Genomic DNA, 24,521 nt, shown 5'->3' with positions numbered 1-24,521 from the left:
TTCATTTTGGAATTCACAGGTAACTTTGTGTGTGGTACAGAATAGGTGCTAAAATATGTGATACCTCTCGAAAAACAAAAGAAGGCTAACTGCTGCGATTCATATGGTATTTCTCGCATCTCGGGGGCAAACTTAATTTATTTAAATATGTTTTTGTACTAACATGTGAAACATGTATACTTCTCGAGGTTGAAAAAATTCTGTAGTCTTTTCCCTACGCAATGATCTCTGATGGGGATTATTTATTGCATTGTTTTTTTTTTTTTTAGACTCTTCCTAGTTCCTCTTTGGGGTCTTCATTTCATTCATCCTAACCAGGCCAGCATACATACATTATGCCATGCTATCTATATTCAATTTGATAAGGATATAAGTTGTTTAGTATTCTATGGTTTATTTTATTTTAGTCTGTCTCCAACACATGTTTTTTAGGTTTTCAATTTTACTACATGTGATTATTGTTTTGATAATATTATTATTGTGAAAAATGGTCAAGAAATCAATGAAATGATTAGGGAATTTAAAGTGGATAGAATAGTTTTATGTTTGATGTAATGGAACTGAATAGAGATTACCATGAATAATTAATTATATCTTACCAATCTTGAATTGAGTCTTGAGGTTAAGAATGAGAAAGTCCTTTATATAACTTTAAAATACAATTACATAATCTATAGAGAAAATCACCAACAAATAAATGCAAAATGAATTAGGTAAAAACTGTGATGTATTCCTTGACTACAAAGGGAATGGGCTATGTGGACGTCGAAACACTAAATGGGAACAAAGTTTCAGAAAATCATCCAATGTTGATTTTGGATAAGATTACCTCGGACATGCCAAGATCTCCTCTTGATCCAAATTTATTGGAAATAGTGAAACCGTATACCCTAGCTGACCCTACTTTCCACCGCCCTGGGCCTGTTGACGTTTTACTAGGTGGGGGTTTATTCCCATTCATTTTCACCGGAGAGAAACGACAACTTGGACCTAACCTACCATTTATCATGAACACAGTGTTTGGTTACACTCTCATGGGACATGCTCCATGTGAGAGTAATTCTAAATATAACAAAGATTCTTCTCATCTCACAACTATGTTAAATGTCTCTGATTTTGATCGTCATTCCTCTTTACAACGGTATTGGCAGCATGAAGAACCTCCCAGACAGACCGAATACAAACTTTCAAATAAAAAACATTTAGTGAAAACACAATCTAGAGAACCCTCTGGCAAATACTGCGTTAGGCTGTCATTCAAACCTAATCACCATCATCTCGGCAACTCTAGTAACAACACCAAAACAAGATTATTTATACCAGAAGAGAAATTTAAAACTCAACCTCATTACAAAGAAGCATTCCAGAAACCTCATCTTGTAACTCCTCTTTCAGAAGATCCATCAGACCTATCTACACCAACACCTGGATACTTTCTGCATAGTACACCTCATACGATGAATAAACTCCAAAGATGGCATCGATGGAGACTACCTTAATCTTGTTTGTGATTCAAGACATCCTTACACCTCCAATGTGTTGGCCACTGGCTAGAATTGTTGAAACACACCCTGGTTCAGATAACATTACAAGAGTTGTGACTGTGCGTACGAAGAATGGACTTCTCACTAGACCGGCAATCAAGGTTTTCCCACTGCCTGTACTTGAAGACTAAATTTTATTACAGTTCCGCCCCTTTTGTTGCTTTAACTTTCTCTGTTTCAATTACTGTTTCTGTACTCACTTGTTAAATTAATTCATTGAACCTGCGGTTCAAGGGGCCCGGCATGTTTAGTATTCTATGGTTTATTTTATTTTAGTCTGTCTCCAACACATGTTTTTTAGGTTTTCAATTTTACTACATGTGATTATTGTTTTGATAATATCAATGTTGTTAGAAATAGTCAAGGAATACATCACAGTTTTTACCTAATTCATTTTGCATTTATTTGTTGGTGATTTTCTCTATAGATTATGTAATTGTATTTTAAAGTTATATAAAGGACTTTCTCATTCTTAACCTCAAGACTCAATTCAAGATTGGTAAGATATAATTAATTATTCATGGTAATCTCTATTCAGTTCCATTACATCAAACATAAAACTATTCTATCCACTTTAAATTCCCTAATCATTTCATAAGTGATAAATTTAGTGTACTTTGAAACTCTTTAAAATTAAGTTTAACAACATAAAGGAAGCTGCTTGCCGAGATCAAGTGATTTGTTGATGTATACTATATGACATATGGGTAATTTAATACTTAATTAAGGGATGAGCATTATTTTAAAATTCTAACTTACCTTTGCTCCAAGGGATGAGTAAGGCTCGTCAAACAACGACCAGACCCGCGGTTTTAGCTTCTGCCACCAATTGAGTCTTCCCGCCAAATATGCCTCTTCGTAGCCAAAAAGGCGCGCAATCTCTTCCTCATTGGGCTTCTCCGAGTCAATGTCAAGCTTGTCCAGGATGGCTAAGGTGGTCTGAAACAAATAAAAAACCTTTCAACCCAGACTATACAGAACAGTTGGGACTATCTTTCTACTATATATTATTCCTTTTTAGCGAATTTCCCTATAGGGAAGTAGCTATTACCGTAGGTCTCATGGTAAGACTTAGGCCCGGGACCGATTTACTTTTTCATTTTGATGTCCCCAGAGGCCAAAAACACCACTCGTTCAAATTTTTATATATGTATATATATATATGTGTGTGTGTCCGTGAACACGATAACTTGAGTAATTTTTATCCGATTTTGATGAAATTTGGTTTGAAGGTGTAAGGCGGGATAAACTTGAATGAGTTCGCGATCCAGCATGATCGGACCATGGGAACAGGGTTTTATGGGGGGTTTTATGGGATAAAAATTGGTTTTCTCACTTTTGACCCTGAAAACACAAAATTTCCCAATTTTTCTCTAAACCTTCTTAAATAGCTTAAAAAACAAACAATTCAGTATATCAAAGTGTTTTTGTACGGTTATTGGTTACGGAGAAAACTAAAAAAATGGTAAATTTAAAATTCCCATGTTATTCTTATGGAGAATATTGTAAAATGTTGTAGTTTGCTTGTTTATGGATATCTTTTGATCAAACTTGGATATATTCATTTTATACTAAGCAATAATTATTTTACTTAAAACACACACTTTATTAGTTTCCTTGTAGCAGCAAACCTAGGTACTCGTTAAACCTAATGTTATTTAAATAGATCAATTGAAAATCAATTCAGCCAAATGGAAATTCGCTTAGGCGTCAGGTTTGCTGTGGCGGGGGTATTTTATATATTATTATCTTTTTTCTATCTATTACTATATCTTTGATCCCCCGAAGCCAATAAATGTAACCTGTGCAATAAATGTTATGCCTTACACTGACCCTGCTAGATTGCTTTACCCGTAGTCATTACTCAATCTCTGATCCCCTGAAGCCATTACTACAGAAGAGTTATTGCAACTTGCTGTTATCGATGCCATTACACACCTATAGATAACCTGTGCAATAAATGTTATGCCCTACACTGACCCTGCTAGATTGCTTTCCCCGCAGTCATTACTCTTTTTCTGATCCCCTAAAGGCATCACTACAGTAGAGTTATTGGAACTTGCTGTTATCCATGTCAATACACAACTATAGTAAGATAACGTTTGCTATAAAAGTTAAACCCTAGACTGACCCTACTAGATTGCTTTTCCCGCAGTCATTACTCTTTGTCTGATCCCCTGAAGCAATTACAACAGTAGAGTTATTGCAGCTTGCTGTTATCGATGCCATTACACAACTATAGATAACCTGTCCAATAAGTATTAAGCCTTACACTGACTGTGCTAGATTGCTTTACCCGCAATCATTACTCAATCTCTCATCCCAGAAGCCATCACTACAGTAGAGTTATTGCAACTTGATGTTATCCATGTCATTAGACAACTATAGATAACCCGTACAATAAATGATAAGCCCTACACTGACCCTGCTAGATTGCTTTACCCGCAGTCATTGCTCAATCTCTGATCCCCTGAAGCAATTACTACAGTAGATTTATTGCAACTTGCTGTTATCGATGTCATTACACAACTACAGTATTGATAACCCGTGCAATAACTGATAAGCCCTACACTGACCCTGCTAGATTGCTTTAACCGCAGTCATTGCTCAATCTCTGATCCCCTGAAGCAATTACTACAGTAGAGTTATTGCAACTTGCTGTTACCGATGCCATTACACAAATATAGTAAGATAACCTGTGCAATAAATGCTAAAGCCCTACACTGACCCTGCTAGATTGCTTTTCCCGCAGTCATTACTCTTTTTCTGATCCCCTTAACCCTCAGTACAGTAGAGTTATTGCAGCTTGCTGTTATCGATCGCATTACACAACTGTAGATAACCTGTGCAATAAATGTTAAGCCCTACACTTACCCTACTAGATTGCTTTTCCCGCAGTCATTACTCTTTGTCTGATCCCCTGAAGCAATTACAACAGTAGAGTTATAACAGCTTGCTGTTATCGATGCCATTACACAACTATAGTAAGATAACCTGTACAATAAATGCTAAAGCCCCACATTGACCCTGCTAGATTGCTTTAACCGCAGTCATTGCTAAATGTCCGATTCCCTTTAGCCATCACTACAGTAAATTTATTGTAACTTGCTGTTATCGATGCCATTACACAACTATAGATAACCTGTGCAATAAATGCTAAAGCCCTACACTGACCCTGCTAGATTGCTTTAACCGCAGTCATTGCTCAATGTCTGATCCCCTTTAGCCATCACTACAGTAAATTTATTGCAACTTGCTGTTATCGATGCCATTACACAACTATAGATAACCTGTCCAATAAATATTAAGCCCTACACTTACCCTACTAGATTGCTTTACCCGCAATCATTACTCAATCTCTCATCCCCAGAAGCCATCACTACAGTAGAGTTATTGCGACTTGCTGTTATCCATGTCATTACACAACTATAGTAAGACTAGCTGTACCCGCGGGCTTTGCCCCGTTTAACTTCATAAGTATTCGCATGGCTCATTCACGTCCTGGTTGAAGTTCGTTCGCTACGCTCTCTCACCTTTAAGTTGGAGCTCGTTCGCTATGCTAACTCGCCTCCAGGTTGAAGTTCGTTCGCTACGCTCACTCACCTTTTGGTTGGAAATTAGCTGTTGTCATAAATAAATAAAAAAAATTATAGTACTGCACCCTGTTGGTAATCCTTGTAACTTTTATGCTATTGAACATCATAGAACAGAACCAACTTGTTTGATTGAAACAGCTGTTAAGATGCATTAATTCCTTTTAAATATGAAAAATCATAAGATTAACATGGGGAACTTCAGTGCCACTGGGGCGGAGCCCGAAAGGATTTTTGAGATAAGAATATACTTTAATGTTAATCGGGAATGTGAGCTATCATCATGCCAAATTTCAGCCCAACCCGTCCAGTAGTTTATGCGTGATTGAGCAACACACACACACACAAACTCACAAACTTTCAGATTTATAATATTAGTAAGATAACCTGTGCAATAAATGTTATGCCCTACACTGACCCTGCTAGATTGCTTTACCCGCAGTCATTACTCAATCTCTGATCCCCTGAAGCCATCACTACAGAGTTATTGCAACTTGCTATAATCTATTACAATAACAATCTAGATTAAGATAACTTGTCTATTAAATACTAATCCAGATATACTGATTAACCTATACTGAGTCCGCCGAAAACCTTATCGCATTTATGCCTCAGAACTAACACTTTGATCACAAGGTTAGATTTTATTTAAATTTGTTCATTCTACACTAGAATATAAGCACTTTTCTAGTTATACACTTTCCATATTGTTTTTGATTTGCCTATAGATTATATTCGTTTTTCTAAGAGCACTGAAATATATAATATTCATATAGGTGCATAGATTTAGTCCACCTTGATAATTAATAGTTATGGGCTTATATGGAACGCAAAAATGTATTAGCTAGTTACATGTTAACTGCATTAGATTTAGCACATTTTTTTTATAATTTTGGTTTGTTATTAGTATACGCTAATTTGCACTGCTTAATCTCAACATATTTCATATTTTGTAACCATTTTATTATTGTTTAATGTCATTCTGTATCTGTTTGAAATTACAATAGCCCAAGTTTTAATAATTGATAATTTAATTTGATCGCGATTGGTTTTAACTTGAGAATCTTTTTAGAATCTAGTCAAATGAAGCAGCGTAAAGATATCAGAGCCTAGACTTTGCAAGATTGTGTCGTATATTTTGTTGGGAAGGGTAGTAAAAATATGAGGTTTATGTTTTAATCAACCCCCAACATGTGAGGACGGACAGTAATGCAGAGTTATGGGAGGTGTCTGGATGACTTTAGCTAGGCTGCTTTCATCTCACCGTACACACTACCAGAATATTGCTTGTGTGAGTTGGTGGATTTTTCCCATTTAGATGAAATAGTGATAAAGGAACCCTGATATTTTCACTTTGGAAAGTGAAAAAACCTCAAGAAAACCACTGAGTTTGCCTCGAATTTAATTCTCCATCCCTTTACCCATTTTAGCATTGAGGCAGTTTTTATTTACAAGAGTAACACTTATTAGCATATTAGGTTAGGTTGGGTGTGAAGTTAGGTTAGGTTAGATTAGATTAGGACTATGTTCACGGACCTTTGCCGTTAACATAGTCCTAACCTAATACAGTATAATAATTGGTGGTAGTGAATTAACGGAAAAGGTCCGAAGATTGTAGTATGAGGACAATAATATCTGACTACTTAAAAAAACTAAAATGGAAAGAAAATTAGTATAAAAAGTCAACATTGTGATTACTCCTAGTTCTATATAACAATGACTTTAGGAGACTTATATACTTCTTTGATGGTTGCAGTCTTGTTATAAATCTAGTTTATTTTTTAAGTATACTATTTTACTGAAAACCAGGTTAGTGGAAAGCTCGGTGCACTATAAATATAAACTAAAACACTGCACCGACGTGTATTTACAATATCCAATTTACATGTTAATTGCGTTAAACAAAACAACTTTTGCATCGTAATTCCTAAATCAGTATGAAGAGGAGCCACTCTACCGTTCGTAAGTGTTCTTAAGGAGAATCCACGTCCTAATAAAACTACCTTCAATACACTTAACAAATAGTATATCAACAAACACTAGTTATCCATCCGTGAACATTTATCATTGATAATGTTAGTTATTTAAAATAACATTATTATATGTACGCAAGCTTTACTTATGTGTCTATCGTTTAAAATAATAACGACTGTGTTAACCATATTTCCTTAGCAATAATTTGAAAACTCCTAAATTAATCTACTTGAATTTATGCTAGAACTATTTAAAATTCATAAAAACATACATTTGTTCAAATCATAATTTTAATCAGGTTAGTCTAAGTCGGTCTGATTTATAATTGAGTGTAATTAGAGACCAGCCAAGAGATTAAGCTCTTGGTCACTATTTCGTAATTCATTCATGGTTTGAATTGCATAACTTACAGATTTTAACCCTCCATTGCAAGCTTATTTCTATAAATAATGTGATTCACTGAAGTAGATAACAGTGGTACTTAAGACATTCCAAATTTAATTATAAGTTGTTTTATGATAATGGGCAAATATGCGGCATAAACAGATAATATTAGAAATTGTTTATCAAAGTCTTTTCCCATCGTTCCCGAAAATTACTTATAGAGCCTTTTTATGACTGAAGTGTGATAAATAAACAACTATAAATTATTATTAAATCACTGAAGTTACTGCAAACAATCAATTTAAGTTGAATCAAGATAAATAAACCATATAAACAAAGTAGATTACAGAAGAGAAGTATCTCAAACCACAATTTTTTTGAAATCTAAACTCAAACTCTTTCGTCATGCGATGTAAATATGAGAAAAGTTATGAGATGAAAAGTGAGCAAAGATTTCAACCGTAAATATCCAGCCCTTCATTTCCCTAGGGGTTGATTCTTTATACTTCATATAGTTCACGTCTCCCTTTATTTGTGCAGGTAAAACTAAAATTATAAATCCAAATAAAAATCAACTGACTTACTCCTTAAAACCTGTGGTAGGTCTTAGGTTATGTACCATTTTCCATGTAAGCATGGTACATTGGTACATCCATTAGAAGTGTGGTTCGTTTTTAAAAATATCCTCAGTTGCTATTTTGTAGGTTGGCACGATCTTAGGCAATAAAAATAATATCCTTCAAAAAATAGTAGCTCTGATTATTGTTTTATTTATATTAGGATTAAGATATATCTGGAGGAATCGGTTTATTTATTTTGAAGCTAAAGCATTGGAATTATCTTTATTAGAGAAATGTCCAAATTCCACCCAATTATTGCAATGGGGTAATTATAGAATAGAGTTAGTCTTTAAGGAATTGAAATAACTGGAAATAAAGCTCAACACTTCAGATAAATGTATTAGACTGAAAGCTGCAATTAAAATAATCCTAGGTACAGCTAAATAGGCACTGATGCATAATAGTTCAAGTATAAATATAATGAATTTTGAAGGTGAGTTTTGTATCGACTTAAGCCCAAAGAAATTATTATTTTCTATTTGAATACAATCTTTTCTCAGTACACTATTGTGTGGATTTAAGAACTTATGTAGTGCTATGTTATATGAAAATATAATAAAAATGTAATAACTATAAATGAAAATACACTAATATCGACTAAATAAAGTAATTAAGTAAAGTATAAGTGTCTCAGTCGGCAACGCGACCAACTGACTTGTACACACATGTCGTGGGTTCGAATCCGAGTGCTTACCCTAATATTTATTAGAATTGTCCATTCTTGTACTTTACCGGATAACCTCTTGCTTAGCTTTAAACGATCCTTGAACAAATCCGAGACGCATTCAGACGAACAAATATGGTTTATAAGGGCCACCATACTCTTGAACATGATTTAGTTTAACTCAAACTAAATCACTTCAACTAAAACTAAATCATGTTCAAGAGTATGGTGGCCCTTATAAACCATATTTGCTCGTCTGTATGCATCTCGGATTTGTTCAAGGGTCGTTTAAAGCTAAGCAAGAGGTTATCCGGTAAAGTACAAGAATGGACAATTCTAATAAATATTAGGGTAAGCACTCGGTTTCGAACCCACGACATTGCCTTTGACTTGTAGTTGGTCGCCTTTCCGACTGAGACACTTACTTTTCTTAATTACTTTACTTAGTCGATATTAGAGTATTTTCATTCATAGTTATTACATTTTTATTAAATTTTCATATATAGCACTGCATAAGTTTTAAAATCTACCCAATAGTGCACTGAGAAAAAATTTTATTTAAATAGAATAATTAATTATTTCTTCGGGAAGTTGATACAAAACTCACCTTCAAAATGCATTATATTTCTACTTGAATTATATGCATCAGTACCTATTTAGATGTACCTAGGATTATTTTAATTGCAGCTTTCAGTCTAATACATTTATCTGAAGTTTTGAGCTTTATTTTTATTTCAATTCCTTAAAGCAGGTAGTTACAATTTTCTAAAGAAGACGAATTATTATTACTGCAATACCTTAAAACAAACTATTTCAAATTTAAATTATTGACAATCATCTTTTAAATCTTAAATTACAACAGGATCCAGAATTTCTGAAGGTTTATAAGGATGACAATTCCTCAAGTTGGATATAAGATGAGAGTCTTCAGCTGTTCGTTAAGCCCACTGCATTTTCTCCCACAACTCAGGTAAATTCACAAAAGATTTTCCGAAATCTTTTTTCCCTACTAAAAAATTAGTTCCTATAATTAAATAACAAAATTATTTAAGGTATCATTGTAGTCCCAAATTATCATTTCCCATACTACACCAAAATGTATTACACCAAAATATGGAGTACAAATAAAAGGTAAGGCAATGAAAAGATAAAACTCGTTATCAGAGTAAATAATTATTAATAAATAATACATGACTACAGTCCACTATTGCACTGTACTGGCTCTCACTTTACTAAGCTTGATAGGTTCCTCACTCATGCTTGTGTCCTTTGTGTACAGTTAATTGTTACAGGTCACATACTAAAAAACCGTAAAAAGGCTAAATTATAGATAATAAACGGTATCAGCAATCGGACACATACTTTCTCCCATTAGCTTGTGAACAAACTTAATCATAAATGGGTAAGCGGTGGGAGTAACTGTGATATTTTATAGAAAACATGTCAAAAGTTGCAAAAAAATGTGAACCGTTATGTTTCAGCAATATATGGAGTAGCACTATTTTATTATAATTATAAGGGCCATAGCAGATTAATTTTAAACAAACCCGGCCTTTAACCTAAAATCCAAACTTTTGTTTTTATGGGAAAAAGCGTAAGTTACAATAACTTTTGAACAGCAATGTTTACGTAAACGGTTTTTGTACTATTTTATTCAGAATTTAAACTACCATAAAATACCAACGTTAATCAAAACCGGTTTTTCCTAAATTCATTTTTTTTGTATAGTTTTTTTAAATGGAGAAATATTATAAGTTACGATAGCTTTTGAACCGTAATGTTGACTATACTATACTTAATTCCCATCAAAATCATTCAGGCATATTTCGAGAAAATCCTATTTTCCATTATTTTATGGAAAAATTACAATTAAAAACAAAATAAAAAAACATGGAGATACCATGGATTTGTACCCACATAGAACATTTTATCAGAAACCCACGCTCTTGTAAATTAACACTCGCTCATCGTTGTCTGGTGGTGACTGAACCAATCAAGATCCTTGTCATCTGATGAACTGATTTTCAATCGTGGACCGGACCCTTGAATCAACCCCAATAACGAATCAATCACTACATAGTACGTCCACATTTCATACTACTTCAGGTGTATAGGTCTACAATCAATGCAAACATTTCTTACTGACCTATATGTAGAATATTGCTTGGCTGAATTAAAACCGTTGAAAACCTATCTCAAAATACAAATTTAAAGTACATTTGTAATGTAATTCGCTTTTTTCATAGCATTTAAATTTACTTTTACACTATGGTAAGCTCAAAACAGAAGTTTGTTTGCCTACGCTATATTCTTACGTGTAGTCGGATTGTTTTTCTTCTATTTTATAAAGCATGAATCTTTATATAAATTCGCTATAACTATAACTACCTTAACAATATCTAACAGTCTCCGAATATCATATAGTGTGGAAAAAACTACGCAATAAAATACCCCCGCCGCAGCAAACCTGCCGACTAAGATAATCTCCATTTGCTTTAATTGATTTTCAATTAAATCTATTTAAATAACATTAGGTTTAACGAGTACCTAGGTTTGATGTCCCAAGGAAACCTTTGCTAAAAAGTGTGGGATTTAGTCAAACATTAATAGCTTAGTGTAAAATAAATAAATTAGCCAAGTTTGCTCAAAATATATCCATAAACAAGCAAACTATAACATTTTACAATATTACCCATAAGAATGACATGGGAATTTTAAATTTCCATTTTTTAGAATTTACTCCGTTACCAATAACCGTACAAAAACACTTTGATACACTAAATCATTTGTTTTTTTAAAGCTATTTAAATAGGCCTAGAGGGAAATTGGGAAACTTTCTGTTTTGAGGGTGAAAAACGAGAAAAAAACCTCTTTTTACCCCACAAATCCCTCATAAACCACCGTTCCAATGGTCCGATCATCTTGGTTTGCGAACTCGTTCGAATAAACGTAGGTTTACACGTTTGTACTAAATTTCATCAAAATCTGAGATTTAAGAGAGCTATAGTGTGATGCAAAACAGTTTATAAAGAAGCGATGCAAATATTCACCGGTGTTTGATTTAAGAAGAATTCAAATTCAAGCCAATTGAGAAACACAAATCTGAGATTTTGTCAATGAATTGAAAAAAGATTTACTTACTCCAGTTTTGCTACTTTCCAATACGTTTTTAATTTAACAGCTATTTAAAATCCCCTTTGCTAATAATAACATGGTTATTTAAATAACATTGAGAGGGTTTTTAAAAATTCTCCAAGTATTATCTAATAGTCATTGGTATTTTCGAATAATTCCAGTAAATTTTTTATGCTACGTAATTTCGAGGAAAATTTAAGTAGTTAAGTTAACAAAAATCGATTTTGCATCCGAACAAAAAAGTAATAACATTAAATAAATAAGTTAATTAATTAAATTAAATTATTTAAATAAATTGAATGAATTGTTTGTGTGGATAATTAGCCGTATTATATTATCTTGTAATACGTTAACTAAAACATTAATTAATTTTGGTCAGAGTGAATATCAGAATGAAATATATTTATAATAATTTTTTAATATCTCGAAAAGTGTATTATATAGTCACTGAAAATTAAGCTGTGAAAAACTTCTAAAACTTAAAGAAAATCTTTAGAGTGCGCTAGGCATGTTTTGCCTCTGCAAGCATAGCAGCTAAATAAATCGTAACTGGAGTAAGGAATTAAAATTTTAAATTATAAAGCAACGTATTAGGAATAGTAAACTTGTGAAATATGCTAAAACACGGTCTTGTTACCTTAACACAAAACAATCTAAATTTGTTATAAAATTCCTTTTAATATCATTGCAATGTAGAATGTGCAATGTAGTCATTCAATGACTATGTTTAGAAGCACTGATTTTTTCAAATGCGATAAACCATTCAATAATGAATAAATAATATGTTTATATTATTAAAATAATTTTGCAGGTAAAATAAAATAATTTATTCAACACTATGAAATATCAAAACATAACATTGGATTAATGTAATTAACGCCTTCAAGTGTAATGTGTAACATTGCCTTTTTTGCGAATTTTCCATTGAGGGAATAAGCTACATATTGCAGTAGGATTCATGGTAAGACCTGGACCCGGGACTGATTTACTTTTTCGTTTCGAGGTCCCTAGAGGCCAAAAACACCATCAGTTCAAATTCATAATTCATATCTTCCGTCCAAACAGTGACGGAGAAAATTCCAAAAGATTGTTAAAACTCCCATGTTATTCTTATAGAGAATAAGTCAACTGTTGCAGTTTGCTTGTTTATGAACATATTTCGATCAAATCTAGAAAATTCATTCATTTCATACTAAACTATTATGATTTTTCAAACAAACACCTTTTACCCTTCCTGTTGCAGCAAACCTAAGTACTCGTTAAACTAATGCTATTAAAATAGGAAATAAATGGGATATTTTAAGGAGATATTTTTTTGTAAATCCAATCAGGCTAATGTAAATTCGCTTAGTCTGCAGGTTTGCTGTGGCGAGGGCACTTAATATTTGTCGTTAAATATTTGCATTGAAATATGCACCGAAAACTGACAATCCTCCAGCTATTATACAACAAAACGTCCAATTATTCCAGTTTCTAATTCTGATGCCAGTAGGGAATTGACACTAATTGGATTTACCTGATTGAAATTGCCTGTCTAATATTTTATTATATTCAATAAAATTAACAAAACTAATCAAAGTACATTGATTTAAATGGTCAAAATTCAGATGTCTAGTTGTCATTTCAGTCAATAATGTCAATCTCTGTTTTCCAAATAGTAATTGGTCTGTCAGTTTTTACATTGTTCTTTATATTATTTTTGCAACTACAGGTGGTTACTGTATAAATATATTTTATATTTAGACTAAAGGCTACGTTTTTAAGGCTATTGACTAGCCTATACCTTTCATGTTATATAGTCACTGACAAGCTTCAAAGTTAGTGAGAATTTAATTACACATTTCCGCAGGCTAGTCCTAGACTGTTGCGGAATTATCACAAATATAAAATACATTTGTAATTAGCAGGAATTGAACTCGGGACCTCTGGCTTCGAAGAACTGTGCTCTACCAATAGACCAGCTGGATCCTAAACCTAGGGGGGGACGATGTCAAACGTAGTAAACTCAATATAGTTCTAAGTAATTTCAAGTCTACATTTGATAAGAGTTGAAACATTAAAATGTGAATAAATTCCGTTACAATTATTGTTTTTATTTCATTTTGGATTCAACTATCAATAATAGAAAAATAATTAGGAAAACTGTGAAATAATAGTTGGCTCTAAATAAGTTATTTAATTTCCGCAGGTTTTGTTAGAAAATGGATAAGATCTCCCAAAACTTCGCTCTCGCTTCTCTTACAAGTTGGATAGCTTTGTTGCTAGTTTCAACAAGATTTCCCAACTTACATCTATCGATATAATTATAAGCATGTGGGACATATCAATTTATCAAGATTTTGGTGCTTAGCTACTCTGCTCAGTGCCAGATATCACTAAATAATATAACTTAACACTAATATATAACACTATGATAAAACACTAATGAAACAGTTTAGCTAAAATAAAGTAAAAAGGTCTAAATGAAACCACACTTAATAAAATATTGGTTTGGAATATTTCAGGGTATAGTATTTTATAATTTTTCGTCCATTTATGCTCAGATAGTTTATGTGAAAGGCAATTAGGAAAAGAAAGGTTGACCTTGGTAAATGATGACTTTATAACTAACAGCTGGTCGACTATTCATAGAACCCTTAATGGAAAGAATCAACTGCTAGTCCTTTTTGTGCAAATCGGTTAATCTTCATTAAATGTATTTGCTACGAAATGCAGATTAAGATGTTGACGGGATTAGTTTAAAGGTCAAGGAAAATGTCACAATTAGTTTACTGATTAAAAGGTCCCTTGTTCTGCAGTCTAAGAAATGTACATCATCCCCTGAACTACTTTTATATGTTGTACAACCTTTTTTCAAATGTTGTATACAAAATTAATATAAGTATTTATTTTAAATAATACCTATAAATATCCTATTTGTTGAAAAGATTATGCCAGCTAGCCTGACTATACTACTGTATTGAATTACACGCGGGTTGTACCAAAAGAAAGGTTATCGGTCCTATATGTGTAGGTTTTATTTGTATTTGGAAAATTATGTTAATTAGGTAAAAAAATAATCGAAATATAAATGGAAATTCTACTCATACTGTTGGAACGATATTTGCCTGTTGATGTGCAGAATCCATTTATAAATTAAAATAAGCTCAAAAATAAGCGCAAACATATTTAGAGTTTTATCAAATAGCTATCAACAGTAACAATTAATAAGGTTTGAAAGAGTTGACACTAGATCAGTTGCGCCCAGTTACTTACACACTACGATATATAATGAAATGGAGAATGATTTTATTGTCAAATTAATGCTCTATGTTCTAAAACTATACTGTAGCATTTGCAACGAGAAAATACATCTGCAGGCCAAGGACAGTTGTGTGTGTCAGTTTCGATATATAATAAATCGTACAATCACCCTGATTCCTATTTCTGCCTCCAATTAACTCTAATTGGATCCAAACTAATCAGGGTTGCTTGTGTTAAATTTACGGCCAGGATTAAGGGATGGTAGGAAATCAAAACCAGAATATCCGTGCATTTTTAACGACGCCAGTGAGGTTTTAAAGACCAATGTAGTTGATTTTTTTGCTTGAATAAAAAGTATATAATGCGGATGAGAAAGATTAAATTTTAATCAATTTTTAAGGGGTTCAAGGATTTAGGATTGTGTTATAAGAAACGAACGAAGACAGTGAATTGAAAAAAATCGTGTAAAATATAAGATTGTGTTAAAGTTTACATTAGAAATATGTAAACTAATCAAAGATAACTTAAGGATTCCTTCAAAGAATGAAAAACTGCGAGAACAACCCCTAGTATTGGAAAAGCATTAATGTTCTGAATAATTTTATTTTTCACTGGGGACTATGTTGGTTGTGTGACTGAATATTTACATGATGTGAATTATGTGTGTTTAAATTTATGTTTATCATCCACCTATATCTAGTTAAGTGAAATAAACATCTATATAAATAATTACTTAATAAATTTAAATATGATACCCCATTTTCAAAAATGAAGAGATTTATCGTTAGTTATGTTGATGTCAGAGATGATAATCGCAAATAAAATAAGGACGCTAAAAGTAGTCACTATACTATTAATGTAATAGAAACATAAACTACACATTAATACCTTATACACATTTTACAGACTTTACGTACAAAAAAGATTTAATCTTGACTTAAAAAGGAATTGTACGATTTAAATTATTATTGGTCTTTCTAGACCTTAAACGTTTATAATAATTGACCTCTACACATATGAACTTCCGTCAGGTCGTGCTGTAAATTTTCTAGTCATGAACGTTAAGTGTTCGTTTTGTAAGTGTGTTTATAACAATATAAATATATACTTATAAAGTAATTTTTGGCTTTGTGATGCCTGTAGATGAATCTATGTGACCTGACCTATGTGAGTCGTCATTACATTGCTTTACCGGTAATACATCTAGACTACTTTATTTGACTTCAAATGTACCTCAAAGTATATATCAGACCAAAAATGAATATAGACATACATGTAATAGTAGTTTACGCAACGATTGCGTTAAGTGAGTCTTTACGTCACGAGTAGAAAATTTAAGGCACGATCCTTGGCGAGTGCCTTAAAAACTTCTACGAGTGTCGTAAAGACTATTAACGCGAGTTGCGTACACTACTTTGCCTACGACCGTTTTTTAATTACTATCAATCTGGATTTAATTACTAACAATCACTACTGATAACTTTTTAGAGAGGTTATGTTTTCGTGTATTGTCATTGCCACTGAAAGTGATGCAACGACTTGTTGTATAATCAGCTGATTTCCTGTAATTACGTGTTTGTTAAACTTCGTTAAATATTACATTGCTAGCAGAATTCTTACCATAAATAATATTGTATCAGGTACAATTCGGCAAATATTTCATTTATTTTTGGACTTCCACCAACTTAATTAAGAATACGCGAGTATCAACATGAACAAGTCGGATCAACAATTAAATTGGTCAACTGATCAGCTGATCAGCTGATTAGTTGACGTTCGAAGCATTACAATTTTAATTCTTTTCTCTCAATACTTGAACCTCATTGGTCCGTTACCTGTGTGGATATGAGAAAAACTATGATGATATAAAATGAAACTATGCTGATATGAAAGTAAACAGCTGTAAAGTGAAACTTTTCAATTCTAAGAACTGGACTGAAATGGCTACTTTAAAAAACTGTCGTAGGTAAAGGCTTTTTCATAATATTTCATCAATGGTCATTTATCAAATCGACCTTTTGGCCATGTTTCAAGATGGAACAAAACACAAAACTAACGAGGTGTAACTGCTTCAGGTGTGCAACTGTGATTTTGCAACTGTGATAATCGGATTTCTTACAAGACCGAGACAAAACATTGCTGTAACTCATTACTTCAGTAATACCGTTCTGATATATTGATAACTCTGTATCAGCCCGAACTACAATTACTTTTAGATTTGTTTTCAACTATTGTATTTATCCTTACTCCATGGCGGAATAACATAATGATTATAGCCTATAATTTAAAAGCTGATAATTGTTATTGTGCACAGATATCTGAGTGTATTGTAGATGTATTTTGATAAAAAATTAAGAGTGAATAGTACTTGTGTAACTGGCGTGCGCACGAGCCGCAGGCTAGAAGTGTAGAAAGTTTCCAGAGTGCAACAAAGCTACTTTGCACTCGCGTTACACATTATATATTTCCTACAGTAATTGTAAAGCATATACATAATTAGTCTTTCAAATACTATACGACACGTTCTTAGGTTATGGTAAATCCAAGCGTTGAACGAAATGGGTCACGCTGCACGAGCTGATCGCAATCATAGTATCTTTAATTGTTTCCAACTTATTTTCAAGCGTACACGTATTACGCATCCTATAAATGCACGCTGTTAGTGTTGTTTGGTTGGAATACTGGTGAGCGACAAAGTAAAAACTGTGCTCTAAAGTAAGTAAATGCAGCAATTAACAGCTTTCTGTACTATATCGTACGCTTTGGACTGCTTTGGGCAGTCAACCATTTATATGTGAAAGAGACCACGATTATTTGTATGTGTATGTACATGGATAGTTCCGAGATAAATTTGTTTCATTCAAAAATACTATTGACTAATTTATATTAGTGGAATTTTTTTCCGGAATTATGTGTATTTGATCATGCTTAAACCAATAGGAGGTTTAACTTGGGAAGACCCGAAGTGCAATTACGACTTCAATTATCGTAGGTAGTGCAATTTTTTTTTGTCATAGGACGCTAGGCACGAGCCTGGGATTGTTTTTCACATTACTTCAGGCTAGACCTAGGGGTTGCGGCATTATCACTAAGATAAAATCCATTGGTGACTTGGCGGGGATCGAACCCGGGACTTCAGGGACTGAAGTCCCGCGCTCTAACCACTACGCCAACTCGCTCCCCCCATTGTACTGTAATTGTAGGTAGTGCAATTACAGTGTGATGAAGATTGTATTTTTAGAGTTGATTTTTCCATGATAAACCGTATATACATTGTACATTGAACGAGAGAACAACATAGAAAAATTCTACAAGTACGTTTGAAACCTCCCTTTATTAAGAACCAAATGAAATTATATTACAGAGTTATTACCTGTGTAGCAATATGAAAAATGTATCTTACTATAGTAAAACGTATTAGCTAAGCATAAAGCTGTTGTAAGTATAATGGCTTTGCGAGGTGGATTTTGCTTCTGCCAAAGTTGAAACTGACATTGCTATTCATGGCAAAGGATAAAGTTCGGTATCGGAACTTGTGAAATGAATATTTCCCCAGAAAGTAAACTGTCTTAGTATACACTTTATGGGCGTATTCTCAGTTGCTATATTGGTTTTTCAACCTACTAAGGATGTTCTTAAAACATGCCTCATTATAGCTTACTTGTAAACTCGGTTTCAATTTTAAGTTAAACGCTGTCAAATTCCCACTTTTGTAACGAATTTACCTTGTATGTGGCTAAATGTTTGAATACTTCACTACATCAATATCATACAAGTTCCAAAAAACGGATTCTTTCCTATCGTCAATGTGGGTTGGATAATTTAAGAAAGCAGTTAAAATCCAGGATTTGGGGTTACTTATAGCACTCTGAAAGAGTAATTAAACCCATGTTTAACATATAAGTTAAGCTCATAACCATATAAGAATGTTTATACAATTGCAAACTGACAAAAATGACGTCGTCAATAGTAGTTTACGCAACGATTGCGTAAAAATAGGGTTAACGACACAAGTAGAAATTTTACGGTACGAGCCTTGGCAAGTGCACTAAAAATTCTACGAGTGTCATTAATACTATTTACGCGAGTTGCGTAAACTACATAACCATCGACAGTGTTTTAATTACTAAAAATAACTACTCATAATATAACTTCTAAGAGAGGTTATGTTTTCTCATTGCCACTGACAGTGTTAGTACCTAACACTAATTGCACCACTCAACAATTAAATTAGCCTGAACAGCTGATTATTTGAAGTTAGAATCATTATAGTTTTACTTCTTCTCTCTCAATCCTTGAACCTCATTGGTCCGTTACCTGTGCTGTTATGAGTAAAACTATGCTGTTGTGAAAGTTAACAATGCTGTTATGAGAAACGTTTCAATTATGAGAACTGAACTGAAACGGCTACTTTAAAAAACGGTCGTAGGTATACATATTAATGAGTCAAAAATATTTTGTCGATTGAACTACACTTTTCGTCTGAACAATACTATTAATTTATGTTGATTACTACATGTAACTAGTTTCAAGTCCTTTAAAGACTCCTTAAGGTAATCAGAACATCGGGATGTTTCAAAGTTAATCGTTACAATGTTACAAATGGGAAAGTTTCTTAATGTATCTAATAACATGTTTAAACTAATAAACAATTTGTTGTGTCTGTTTTTTAGTCCTTTTTTGTTTTTTTGTGAAGCAATCCTGAATATTCTTGGCATGTAGTCTTGGTATTCATTGAATAAATATTCTAAACATAGATTATGTTATTTTAATATTGCAACGACTTACCTATCGAGCTTGAGTGTCCATATACGTTTTAAACCAAATCTTAAAATAAATTTTAACGTTGCAAAGCAATTTTCACCTTTTTTTAGTATTGCTAAACTTATGAATACTTTTAGCGAATTTCCCTATAGGGAAGTAGCTATTACCGTAGGTGGCACGGTAAAACCTGAATCCGGGAACAATATACTTTTTCCATTTGATGCCCATAGAGGCCAAAAACACTATTCGTAAATATTTCTACATATCCGTGAACGTGATAACTTAAGTAATTTTTGTCCGATTTTGATTAAATTTGGGTTGAAGGTGTAAGGTGGAATAAACTTGATCGAGTTCGTGAACCAGCATGATCGGACCATGGGAACAGGGTTTTTCGGGGGGTTTTATGGGGTATAAATTTCTCCTTTTTGACCCTCCAAAATACAAAATTTCCCAATTTCTCTCCAGATCATTTTAAAGAGCTCAAAACACAAATAATTCAGTACATCAAAGTGTTTTGTACGGTTATTAGTTAAAGAGAAAACTTGAAACAATGTGATTTAAAACTTATCATGGAGAATATTGTAAAATGTTGTAGTTTGCTTGTTTATGGATACATTTTGATCAAACTTGGCAAATGTATTTATTTTACTAAGCTATTAAAATTTCACTGAAACACATTTAATTAGTTTCCCTGTATTAGCAAACCTAGGTACTCGTTAAACGTAATGTTATTTAAATAGATTTAATTAAAAATCAATTAAGGCAAATGGAAATTCGCTGAGACGGCAGGTTTGTTGCAACGGGGGTATTTATTTATGTCTTAGCACTATTTCATTTTCAACTATTAGCTTGCAAAATCTGCAAACCTCCGATAATTTTAACAAAGTTTGCAAAGTTTTAAAGAAAGTAGACTAGTCATAGTTGGCTGTTCGCTGTATCATGTCAACTCTGTGGTCTCCATGTAAGTGAGATGGGCAAGTATTGAGTTACATACTGTGGGAAACTAAGTTATCTGAGTGGCTTCACCGAGAGCGAAGTTAGACAAGATCGTGTCCGATTTCCAACCTACACCTCAAGTCTATCAACTCTAATAAAATTCAGCAATATAATTACTTTGTTGTTGAGTACGATCACAGACTATAGTTTAAACAACACCCCCTGCCGCAGCAATCCTGCCGACTAAGCGAATTTCCATTTGTCTGAATTGATTTTCAATCAAATATATTTAAATAACATTAGGTTTAACGAGTACTTAGGTTTGCTGCTAATAGTAAACTAATAAAGTGTTTTTAGTAAAATATTTATTGGTTAGTATAAAATAAATAAATTTGCCAAATTTGATCAAAATATATCCATAAACAAGCAAACTACAACATTTTAAAATATTCTCCATAAGAATTACATGGGAATTTTAAATTATTTTTTTTATTTGCTCCGTTACCAATAACCATAATGATTCATTCATCATCACCATATCGTTTTTATATATATTTTTTTATGTACTGTATGTCTTGTGAGTAAACAGTATAAGTGTAAATATGTTATTACAAGTAAGTGTTATTTGACGTATTTTTTACTTTCAGGTAATTTAATAACACGTACGGTGCTGATCAATAAGTTGACTATATTTTTTAGAGGCACGAAAACGCATATCTGTCTTTTTGAGTCTCTTTATACATTATAATTTATTTTTTAAACTCATAATATGCAGCACTTTTCGTATTCTAAATCAGATCGGGACAAACGAGGATTTAAGGACTAAAAAAGTGTTTGTCAATTACATAACCTCTGACCTGTTGAAAGTAAAGAAGCGACAACAGCGCCACCGCCAGGCACTGCTGGGGATGTAATTGGGTTTGTTCCAAGAAGATCCAAAAATATACCAACTCCGGCTTTATTCACATAAGTATGCAAAAAAATCATTTGAGCTAAACATTTATTTGAGTAAATCTAGTTGTCCTTGCAATCTGCAGTTGTGATTTGTGATGACACTGTTAAAAGTAAATGTATTTTTCGTGAAATGCCTCATAGAACATCTTAGTTTCCTTTTTTCATGTCTATATACGCCAATGATGTTTTTTTCCTAGAAAATTGTCAATGTCCAATACCTGTTTTTTCTCCTATCCGACGTTTGGGTAGCCCAATTGTATATGGCATCGGGTCCAGTAATAATCACGCTTTTAAACGAACTTAGCGATATGCATTAATGATTTTTTAATAGCAAAATTAATCAATAGTGTCTCTATAAGCCCGTGGTTTCATATCACAAAAACCTATTTTGGAAAGGATTCAGAAAAAAGTATCTGGGTAATCAATCACTCTAATGTCGCAATAAACTGCATGAATCGGGCAACCCTTCGAATAGCCTATTAGGCATGATTGATGTATTATGGGCATTCATCAAACTCTTATTAAGTTTTGGGTATATTTAAGATGTTCCATTTCAAACAACATTTACGTTAAAATATCACTTTTATAGTTACTACTACTGTCTGTCAATGTCTATTCCATATTTTTACTGTGCTTGTGAACAATTCTTGGTTTCATAAAGCAGTCCCAGGTGCTGTGATATTAAACTGTGTGAACGTGTTCAATTAAAGGCGACCAAGCGTTGACAGTTGTTTGTAACCTACTAGATATTGTGCGGAACTCGAACATAACAGTAAAAAATAATCCCTTGAAAAACCCTTTATAAATGTTTATACTGTATAAATGTAGGTTAAAAGTATACTAGAAAATATAACTGAAATATTTTCGCACAATAATATACGATAAAAAATATTGACCACTTTATGAAAGGTAATACAGTATTTACTATAATACCCCCGCCGCAGAAAACCAGCAGATTAAGCGAATTTCTATTTGCCTGATTTGATTTGCCATTCCAGCTATTCAAATAACATTAGGTTTAACGAGTATTAGGTTTGTTGCCTACAGGGAGGGTAATAAAGCGTGTTTTTAGTGAAATATTGATAGCTCAGTATAAAATAAATACATTTGCCAGGTTTAATCCAAATATATCCATAAACAAGCAAACTACAACAGTTCACGTCCATACGAATAACATGGGAATAGTTAATTTACAATTTTCTCCTTATCCAATAATCATACTGAAACACTTCAATATACAAAACAATTTTTTAAGCCCTTCAAAATTGTATACAGAAAATTTGGGAAATTTTAAGTTTTAAGGGTCAAAAACGAGAAAAACAAATTTTTACCCCATAAAACTCCGTTCTCATGCTGGTTCGCGAACTCGTTTGAATAACTGTGGATTTACACGTTTGTACCAAATTTTTGCGAAATCGGATAATTTTTGCTCGAGTTAGGCCTATAGTGCTAACGGACACACACCTATTTACATAATTTGAATTTGAACGGATGGTGTTTTTGGCTTTTAGGGACATCAAAATGAAAAATTAAATCGGTCCTGGGTCCAAGTCTTTGAGTTAAATAAATTAAAGTCATTGGGAGTTTTCATATCGCCCACATTAAAAATGTAAAAACTGGTAAAAAAACAACGTTATATCACAACGTTAATTATTGATTTTATTTCAATCCAAAGCTAAACATAACCTTTTTATTGAAAGGTTTGAGGATACAGAACGTTTTATCAATGGTTCATACTATACAGAGCTATTATTCTGAAACATTAAATGTTTTATAATCATAGGATCAGGCTGAAACTGTTTATACTGAGCGTGTATCAAATGTTAATCCTCCTTTTATGGACCCGTGTTGAATATAAACTCAACAAATGACAAAGATTTTCTTAATTCCCTAGATTCATTATGACGAAGGTATCTTCTAAATTGAACTATATAATACTGAAGCTCATTGTTGTCTGATGGAGATTTATAACTGGATAGCTAGATCCAATTAACACATTCAATCCATCCAGTCTATTGATGGTCGGTGCTATGACTAGGGTATGTAGGTTTGGGTAGATGACAGTAGATAGCATTGAGCATAGTATAAAGCGAGAAGTTTTGCTATAGTTTCAACTTCTATTATATGTTTTGACAACTTTTCTAAGGTGTTTCTCTGTTATTGACTCCATAAACCTGTTTTCCTGGAATACATTTTTGTATCTTCATAGGTTTCACATAGTTTGTTTTGAGTAAAAAATGTTGTTAATATTAAACAAATAATAAATGTAAGATGGTAATTTATAGAATAACAATTACATAAGCACTTAGTTAACTCGCTGTATTATATGGATTTAGGATAACGTTTATGTTAAATAACGGTATTCGTGGTATTTGATATATTTTCATTTTTCCAGTCACCTGATAACGGGGGCTTTGCACTGGTTATGGTACAGAAAAGTTGCTAATTGCCACATTTACTTACTTTTGCCGCACTCTTTTTCGCTGCACACTGGTATTCCAACCAAACAACAAAAACATTGTGCTTTTCTTAGGCACGTAATACTTGTACGTTTGAAAATAAGTTGGCAACACTTAAAGATACTACGACTTCGATCAGCTGGTGTAGTGATTCCCCATTTCAACGCTTGAATTTAACCTAACCTAAAACGTGTTGTTTAGTGTTCGAAAGACTAATTATTTCTATGCTTTATAGTAACTGTAGGAAAAAT

The 24,521-nt window shown here is 32.9% G+C and overlaps 1 protein-coding gene across 1 annotated transcript in view; it reads right to left on the bottom strand.

The window, feature by feature from the left end:
* Window positions 1-24,521, bottom strand: part of LOC128990453 (potassium voltage-gated channel protein Shaw-like) — a 268,138-nt gene that overhangs the window by 114,562 nt on the left and 129,055 nt on the right. Inside the window, exon 4 of the mRNA XM_054412819.1 lies at window positions 2,304-2,483. Coding sequence (XP_054268794.1) covers window positions 2,304-2,483 — 180 coding nt within the window. The remainder of the gene's footprint in view (window positions 1-2,303; window positions 2,484-24,521) is intronic.

Source organism: Macrosteles quadrilineatus, unplaced genomic scaffold (genome assembly GCF_028750875.1).
Source record: "Macrosteles quadrilineatus isolate MER2022 unplaced genomic scaffold, UCM_ALF_1.0 Scaffold_3__2_contigs__length_128488019, whole genome shotgun sequence".
Taxonomy (NCBI): domain Eukaryota; kingdom Metazoa; phylum Arthropoda; class Insecta; order Hemiptera; family Cicadellidae; genus Macrosteles; species Macrosteles quadrilineatus.
The sequence above is the reverse complement of the archived record's forward strand: the minus strand, read 5'-3'. Positions and strand labels throughout refer to the sequence as shown.